This window comes from Bactrocera dorsalis, chromosome 3 (genome assembly GCF_023373825.1).
Source record: "Bactrocera dorsalis isolate Fly_Bdor chromosome 3, ASM2337382v1, whole genome shotgun sequence".
NCBI classification, from domain to species: domain Eukaryota; kingdom Metazoa; phylum Arthropoda; class Insecta; order Diptera; family Tephritidae; genus Bactrocera; species Bactrocera dorsalis.
In genome coordinates, this window is record NC_064305.1 from 12,727,725 (window position 1) to 12,736,620 (window position 8,896).

At 45.4% G+C, this 8,896-nt stretch overlaps 1 protein-coding gene across 1 annotated transcript; it reads left to right on the forward strand.

Moving 5' to 3' along the window:
• The first annotated feature begins 1,062 nt into the window (after positions 1 to 1,062).
• Positions 1,063 to 7,774, forward strand: LOC105233129 (uncharacterized). Its single transcript, XM_049451544.1, has 7 exons — positions 1,063 to 1,691; positions 1,768 to 2,274; positions 3,496 to 3,608; positions 3,703 to 5,423; positions 5,475 to 5,713; positions 7,436 to 7,485; positions 7,581 to 7,774. Exons 1-7 carry the CDS (start codon positions 1,395 to 1,397, stop codon positions 7,633 to 7,635), a joined length of 2,982 nt encoding a protein of 993 aa, XP_049307501.1. The 5' UTR covers positions 1,063 to 1,394; the 3' UTR covers positions 7,636 to 7,774.
• The last annotated feature ends 1,122 nt before the right edge of the window (positions 7,775 to 8,896 follow it).

The window sequence follows — 8,896 nt, forward strand, 5'->3', positions numbered from 1 at the left end:
TAGTAAGACTCCTCATAAGTATGCTGTTCTATTAAGGAGCAATGAACATCCGGATAAAAAGTCAGACCTTAGATTGATACCTCCCAACTGCAACACGGACGAACCTTTAATAGCCCGTTCCTGCCCAGCCGGCCTTCTCGGGAAAGATTCAGCGGAGCAATGAACATCCAGATAAAAAGTCATACCATAGCTTGATACTTCCCAACTGTAACAGGGGCGTAATGTTAATCTTAAATTAATTGTGAGGAAATCTCTTCGGAAAAAAGTGTGAAATTGAAATAGAAGAGTCCTTAATGTACTGTTACAATTTTCAACACACAAAAAATTAATTAATAGCGTACATATTATCGCAATTTCACTTCAGTGCTCGAAACATTTTCCACTAACGCAATTATAACCCAATTTGGCCGAATCTCCAAGGACCTTCATTAAGTATTTATTCAAATTTTGTGCATAAATCGCAATTTCTCATTTAAAAATGTCCCACAACGATGGCGATTAGTGTGTGCTTAGTATACTTTTGTTGTTAGTCAAGTAAATATCACGAGAGTCATACATTATGTGGCATGCAACAAGTACCATTATTGTTAGGGAGAAGGGGAATACAAATAAGATTACTGCACACAAGTCGGATGGAATCGGAAATTGTATAAACAGCGACCAAGTTATGAGTAATGAACTGACGAGCAGCGGAAGGCAAGCGGACACCCGACAGCGGTTAAGTTAAAAGTGGTTTTACGTGCCACACACATGTCAAAAGCGGGTGAGGAGTGCAAAAGTTAGATATTGTGAAGAGGGGCTGAGTGTGGCAAAGGTACAGCGAGGCGAAGCAGACGCGGGGCGGAGCAGGCGCAAGGCGAAACAGGCGCGAGGCGGAGCTGACGCAGGACGGAGCAGCTTAAAAGCTTAATGAATACGCTGAAGTTGCATGCAACCAAAAACCATGTTTGCTGTTCGTTGCAAGCGTTAGGAGCCGGTTTACAATGTTTTGATTCATTAAGCGCAAATATGTTGAGATAGCGGCGTAAAAAGGGGAAATGCTTGGGGTCGCACAGCGATTGTCAATCTAAATGTTGTGCATTTGCGTGCCACCAAATGGTTTATAACTACAGAAACAGTGCAGCAAAGCAACAACAAGCGCTATGTTGCGCGCTGATGACAATCAGACAATGCGCGTGAAAAACACTGACACTTCCCGACATGGGTCACCACACAACGAGCGTGTGGCCGCGTACGGTCAGTGTCGTCAGTGGACTCATTCAGCGCGGTCAGTCAAGCGGAAGTTGAAACGCGGTAACAGTGCGCTTTAGTGCAACGCGTCACGCACAATAATTTCCGTTTGCAATAAAAATAATTTCACTTTCCCCGCGTCGAAAGAAAGCAAAGTGAACGCAATGCAGGTGAAACGCAGCGCGCAACGCGTTCCGTGCGCGCGTCTGCCCAGCGCGCTATTGCTGGCGGCACTTTTGCTGCCGCGCTTCAGCGCGTGTGTTGCTATAGCCGTAGATACGGCGGATGGTGGCAGCAACAAGCTACAATTCGAGCAGCCAGCCCAGCCGCTGCAGGATCACACGCAGACGCATTTTTTGCCAAATCGCACGGGAATTGTGCAACTCTTCGAATGGAAGTTTGCCGATATAGCGACAGAGTGCGCACAGTTTTTGGGGCCGCAGGGTTATGCGGGTGTACAGGTGTGGCGCGCTTTAGATTATTATCCTCTTAAAGTTTACTTTATCCCACTAATACAACGCGCGCATTTATATGTAGGTTTCACCGGTCGCGGAGCATTTGGTGGTGCGCTCGGAGTCCATGCAACAACCGTGGTGGGCACGCTATCAACCGCTCTCATTTCAAATTGTGTCGCGCTCTGGCGGCGAGGCCGAGTTTCAGCTGATGACACAAGCTTGTAATGCCGCCGGTGTGCGCGTCTATGTCGATGTGGTGCTTAATCATATGGCAGGCGCTTATAATCAGGCGACAGCCAGCGGTCAGCAGTTGCTTGTGGGTTACGCCGGTTCGACTGCCAATGCCAGCTCATATGAGTTTACTGCGTTGCCATTCACTAGCCGTCACTTTCATAAACCATGTACGTTGACGAATTATATGGATGCTCATGTGGTGCGCAATTGTGAGCTGAATGGGTGGCCCGATTTGAATCATTATCGTCTGGATGTGCGCGCTAATTTGACGGAATTTCTGAATCGTTTGGTGGACTTAGGTGTAGCGGGGTTTCGTGTGGATTCGGCGAAATATATTTGGCCGATTGACATTAAGGTGAGTGTGGGGTGAAAGGAGACATAAAGAAAGAAATGTTAGTTGATATGTCTGTGGGCTATTCATGACAAGAAGCTTTCATGGAGGACACACATTGAGGAGACGGTAGGAAGGTATCGTTTTTTTTATTCCTGTAGAAAGTTATAGGAAAAAGGTGGGGAGTCACACCGAAGGTGGTGGTTTGGCTCTTCGAAACTGAGACGAGGAAGCTCCAGACTCTTCAGAACACTGCATTTTGAACTACGACAGGATCCCTCTTGATGTCTCCTGTCGGACACCTGCATAGTGAGGCTTGTATGCTCCTAATTAAGGAGCATAATGAACTTCTCTCCAAGCAGTTCCTGCTGAGGTGCTTTCGCAGTCACCTGCTTGGAGCGGAACCGCCTCCGAGGAGCAGTAAGAGATAATTCTTCAACTTCGTCGACGACATCAAACAACACGCCAACAAGACTTCGGACGCAACTTACTTCCGACAAGCACTGACTGCCCTCCACAGTGGAGCCATCAACACCTTCACCGATTTCCTGTCAGTGATTAGGGTACTTGGAATCAAATCACCACCATTGCGAACGAAGAGCTCGAGTTGTCAGCTTCGTTCTGGATACTGTAGCGGGTAAAATTTCTACTTATCTGGTATAGACCCCGATATATCTAATATATCCTACAATGAGTCTCCGTATGACACTGGCCACATCGTTGCATGCCAGACTAATCCACCTTATCTGACATCCCTTTCTTTTTGGTCCGACCCTCTCTAAACAGCGCGTTTCTTGGGCCTACCGTTGGATGTCGTCGACGACAACTTATCTAATCTTTACCATCCTAATGGGGATTAGATACACGTTACAACAACAACGATATAGACGTAAATACACCGTTATCATTAGTATAGGACCGAGTTGGATCGCCTTTTCGGCTTTGCGCTCTTTGAGACTTCAATATCCTTTCGGTCTAGATTGGAACCCAGGAGATCTTCTGAACTACTCGTTCTTAGCAAAGTTCTTCTTGCCGAAATCGTACGGCTTTTGGATAACAAGCATTTATGCAGTAAGACTAAAAATCTTGACGGACGCAAGTTGTCGAAGTTGAACGAGGGAATGTGTGGTGAGAACTTTCAGGCTCTTTCTCCTCTCCCTATAAGGATCGATCTAATACATACATATGTGCATCGATTTTGTATTATTGTGAATTAAAATTATTTTTCCCAAATGCCATTTTCAGCTCCTCTTTCAGGGCGTCAAAAATCTGAATAGCGATGATTTTGATTTTCCCGAAAACGCGCGACCATTTGTTTATCAAGATGTAGTAGACTTGGGAGTTGACTCCGTATCAAAGTAAGTGTGTAAAATAATTTTTAAAACGTAGCTACACTGCATAATCAGACACCAAAAGGGTAAAATTTAAAACTGTTACTCATTTTCCTTCCAGAACGGAGTACTCCAGCTACGGCATGGTCACTGACTATTTGTATGCCGCCATTTTGGCTAACATTATCAATGGCAGGGCGCCGCTGAGCACACTAATAAATTGGGGCCCTGCAATGGGGTTCCTACCACATCAGCAGGCGCTCGTCTTCGTTGACAGTCATGATGGACAGCGAGACCGTAACCTTTTGGGCGCTAATCAGCTGATCTCCTACAAACAACCAAGGAAATACATCATAGCAACCGCATTCATGTTGGCACATCCATATGGTCGGGTTAAACGGATTATGAGCTCGTATTACTTTGCTGCACAGCACCCCGAACAAGGACCGCCGTTCGAAGAAGGTAAGGAGCCAGAGGCGGATGCTGAGGCAGATGCTGGTGAGGCTGCAGAGGATAGTGAGGCAGCAGAAGGTGGTGAGGTAGCAGAAGGTAGCGAGGCTGCAGAAGGTGATGAGGCAGCGGAAGAAAATATAGAACCAGCGGAAGGTGACGAACAGGCTGTTGAGGTAGACGATAACGCGGCAGAGGGAGAAAACGAGGCAGCTGAAGTGGAAAGCGAAGCAGCAGAAGTGGAAAACGATGCGGAAGAAGTAGACACTGTGGGAGCAGAGGGTGATAAGGATGCTGCAAATATTGTTGCAAGCTCGTCACACATACGCTCACCGACTTTTGATGGGGCGAGTGGACGCTGTGAGTATGCATCTGGTTGGGTTTGTGAGCATCGTTGGCCGCCCATCGTACAAATGATACGGTTGGTGAATACGCTTAGCGAAATGGAGGATGGCGTCATGAATTTTCAAACCGCCGGTCCGAATCACATAGCCTTCTGTCGTGGCAACAAAGCATTCTTTGTGTTTAATAGCGATCTACAGTTGGCTTATGATGCTGATGTTGCGACTTGTCTACCGAGTGGTACATATTGTGATGTGATTAGTGGTGGACGTGCGGAGCATGGTGCATCTAGAGCGGATTGTGCAGGCAAGCGTGTTATAGTCGGTGCGGAGGGTAAAGCACATATTATGGTGCCAGCTGTGTTGGGCATTGATGAAGAGGGCGCTGCGGTCGGAAGTGATTATGATGAAACGGATGTGGAAGCGAATGATGCCTACGGAATTGCAGCTGGTGCGGACGGAGAATTTGGTGTACTGGCCATATATGAAGGATCGAGATTAGATAACGAAGCACAGACAGACGGCGGTCAAACAACGCTGGGTGGAGATGGAGGCGAAACTGTAACTGAAGCCGTAGCAGATGATGAAGAGGACTCGGTTGACGCAGAGAATGTGACGGAAACAGTGGATGTGACTGAAGAGGTTGTGTCTGCTGAAGAGCAGGAGGATGCGGTGGTAGAAAGGAAGAACGCTAAACTGGAGGAAGTCGCAACCAATGCTAGTGTTGAAAATGAGAATGCCGAAGCGGAGGCAACAGCTGTAGACACCGCTGCTGCTGATGAAGAAGTTGAGGAACAAGTTATCGAAGAGGGAGAAGATGAGCAGCCGGCACTTGACGAAGAAGAGCCAGCTGTAGACGGAGACCAAGAGAAGATGGACGAAGCTGAAGGGCAAGTTAACGAAGACGGAGAAGATGAGCAGCCGGCAGTTGATGAAGAAGAGCCAGCTGTAGACGGAGACCAAGAGAAGATGGACGAAGCAGCGCCAGAGAAAACTGAGGAAATAGAAATAGCAGTTGACGATGAGCCCACAGCAACAGATGCGATTAACAGTGAGAATGTTTTATCTAACACAGAGTTCACATCAGACGAGTTAGTTGTAGATCCTCCTTTCAGTGAAGACGCAAATAATGATGATGATACAACGTCAGAAGTTGATACAGCTGCAACAGAAGCAAATGAAGACCAATTTGCTCGAAATGTAACTGGACTGCGAGTTGGTTTAGTAAATATAGAGAAAGCCGTTAAGGAGCTCGAGAATAAAGCGGGCGAAGATAATGGATCAGGAATAACGACAGCAGTTAAAGACGTGGCCGATAGCATTGCAGAGAAAACTAAGGAGGTAAGTGTAAGATTAAAATATTTTTTATTGGATAATTGCAAATGTTTTGCACAAACCACATGAACCATGGCAGGGAATGTCTTGCCGTATATAGAACTGGTGGACGCGAAAACTGCCCTCAAATTCAGAGAATCAGGCTAATTAGAAACTGCGAGCCTGGGCACTTAGGAATCCTTGCATACTTTGATTTAATTCTAAGTTTTTGAAATATCGGGTCGCCGAACCTAGCCGTGGCTGCCGCTTCTGGGCTCATATACGTTCGAATGAGGCATGGGCGGGAAGGGTTCGGTGGAGGAGAGGTTACTTCAAAGCTAGAGGGGATGGTTGGAGAAGGAGTGCGCTTTCGGGAACTTGCCGTCAGCTCCAGTTTCAGGCTTCATGACCACTGCAGTATCTTTCAACCGGAGGTGACTACCATAAAGGTATAATAACCTTGGCATTCGCTTCTCTGCTCACATACCTTCGAGGAAGACATGGACGGGAAGGGTTCGTTGCACGGGAGGGCCGGTAAGCTTTTTTACGGGTGCATTGAAGCTTGCAGGACGGGTTGATGAAGGAGTACACCATCAGGAACTTTAAATTAGCTTCAGTACTAGGTTCAAGCGTAGACGACTGTCATTAAGGTTGTAGTAGAGTTACTGCTCCGGAGCGTTGCTTCCTTCAGAGGATATCCTACCCTCTCCGATAGTATGAGAGCGATATTAGTCTTGAGTTCGCCAACTGTGCGCTCATTATTAGTGATCGAATTTCTAGACTACTTATCTCAAGTAACGAGTTACTTTCTGATTAGACTGGTTCAAGTTCCCGTTCACAGCAGCAGAAATATTGTAGAAAAATGTAAGGCTGACGAGCTTCCTAAGACCAGTACTTCAGTTTCAGTAACTGCAGAATCTTGTAGTTCATTATTAGACTATTGGGCCTGAGACCAAATAAGCAGCCGCTAGTGGTCTACCAGTAGCTGCGCAGCTGCAAGGTTCTTCTATCTCAGGGTAAATCATATGGGGCCCAGTGAACTCTTCGCTCTTAGCAAAGTTCGCTTTTATTGGTTGTAGGAATTCTAACTGGCCACTGTCCGATCGGCATTCGTGTCGTGAGATTATACATCTTACCGAATGTGTGAATAGAATAGAGTTTCCAGCTCTGAGAGTGTTCTGTAAAAGATGAGCAGCTTCTTAAGACAAAAGGACGTAGCCAAAAGGTCAGATCGATGCTTCGAAAACTGAGTGACTGGTTCGTGACAGACAGACAGACATACGGACGGATGGACGGACGGAGGGAGAGACTGACTTTCTCCTCTTTAGGTGTGTTTTTTACGTGGCGGGTTCCAAACCCAGCGTACAACTGTAAGGAGGGATGTTTCGCCTTCGCTCTTTAGCTCGCCTTCAACCGACTTGGTCCAAGACCAGAAGACCTGAGCTGCTTGAGGCATATGTAAAAGAATCGTTTCTGGTCATTCCCAGGTGAATGACGCTCAGAGAACTCTCCTCACTTGCGTGAATTTCTACACTTAACTCTATCCTGAGACTGAATATATATGACCAAATTCAGCTCGCAATGCTGATCATTTATATAAATATTTTATAGGGTGTTCGACGTTTCCTTCGTTATGATAGACTCCTTGGCAAACTTAATATACCCTTTTGTGGGTATACAAGTTTTATCAAATAAAAAAAATATTATTCTTTTTTACTCCTTTTTCGTTTTATTTTCTCATCCCCACAGGTCGTTGCCAAGGCGGGCTTCAACAATAGGGCCGCACGCAGCACAGAAAGGTACGAACTGCCCACGGCGAAATCATCGCTAACAATCAATCCGCGTTAGTCAGCAATACAATAACAACAACTAATTTATTTACTCTCCCTTTCAGCGAACAATTTTGCAGTTTACTGATACTAATCAGCAACATTTTAATAAATTTGTAGAGCACTTACAGCGAGCGATATGAGAAAAGTGAATTTTCACTTTATTTCAATTATTTGATATTCTTTTATTATACATATGTATGTGAGTATTTGCCATTTCTACAAGCCATTTGCACAAAATAAATGTAAAATAAACTAGAAAATTGCAATTGTCAATTGCTTGTTGGTTGTTGTTGGCGCATGGTGATCGTTTTCCTCAGATAATATCCACTAAGCAGTTAAAGTAGAAGAAAAAGTGAGCAAAGAGCCGGCCAAAAGGGTAGGCTATTCTAAGTGCAGCAACAAAAAACTTACATTTAGTGTTCGGCAAACCCCGGCGCACATAACCACTTATTGCATGTTGACCATCAGCGCGCACAATGGCAACCCACAGCCTCAGCGCCGCACCGCCACTTAACTCTTACTCCAGCAGGCCAGCGCCAAATCGCGATTGTCGTAATGCTCACTAAGTTGCTATAAATTGAAAACGGAAATAAAATGTAAGGCACTCAAGCAGAAAGGGGCGCACAAGCGGTGAGTCAACTGCAAATCGAAACGGTGCAATTCAATTTCATTGCATTCCTGGGCACAGCCACACCATACACACCCCAGCGAGGCGCACTAACTGGCTCATGAATTGAAGAGTTATTTAGTGGCAGGCTCACATTTTGTTGTTGTTTTTGTACGACTATTTGAATTAAAGTAGTTACAAGGCTATGCATTATACCTCGGTTTGCTTATAGCCTACCTCTACTACCTCTCCCACTGCCTCCTGTGCTCTCCCTCTCCTCTTAAGTACTCATTTTGTTATCGTTGAGTTCAATTATACCCGTTTTCTGCAACATTACCTCCGACGCTTAGCCACTACTAGCTACTAACAAGCACTATCTAGAATCTACAATCAACAACTACAACAAAAAGCAACAAAAATAAAACAACTACAACATCAACTGTTAAAAATTGCTGTACCTACAAGTGCTAGTGTGTTGTCAACAATTGCAATCTCGCTGCAGAAGTGTCCAAGTTGCTGCCCTGACGGCGTTAGTTTGTATAAATATGTGAGTATGTGTGTGTGTAGGTGTGGTCTTGTTATCTCACTATTTGCCAGTTAGGCAGTGACACTACCGGAGCCGTTGAGAATGCCGGTGTTGGTACTACTCACTAATCGGTAAGTACAGTGCAGGTGTGTGTGTTATTTTAAGGAGGTTCATTTCCGGTATGAAATTTGAAAATCGAAAATTATATTTGGTGCTGAAAATGTCCTTAAGTAGTTGGAGATAAA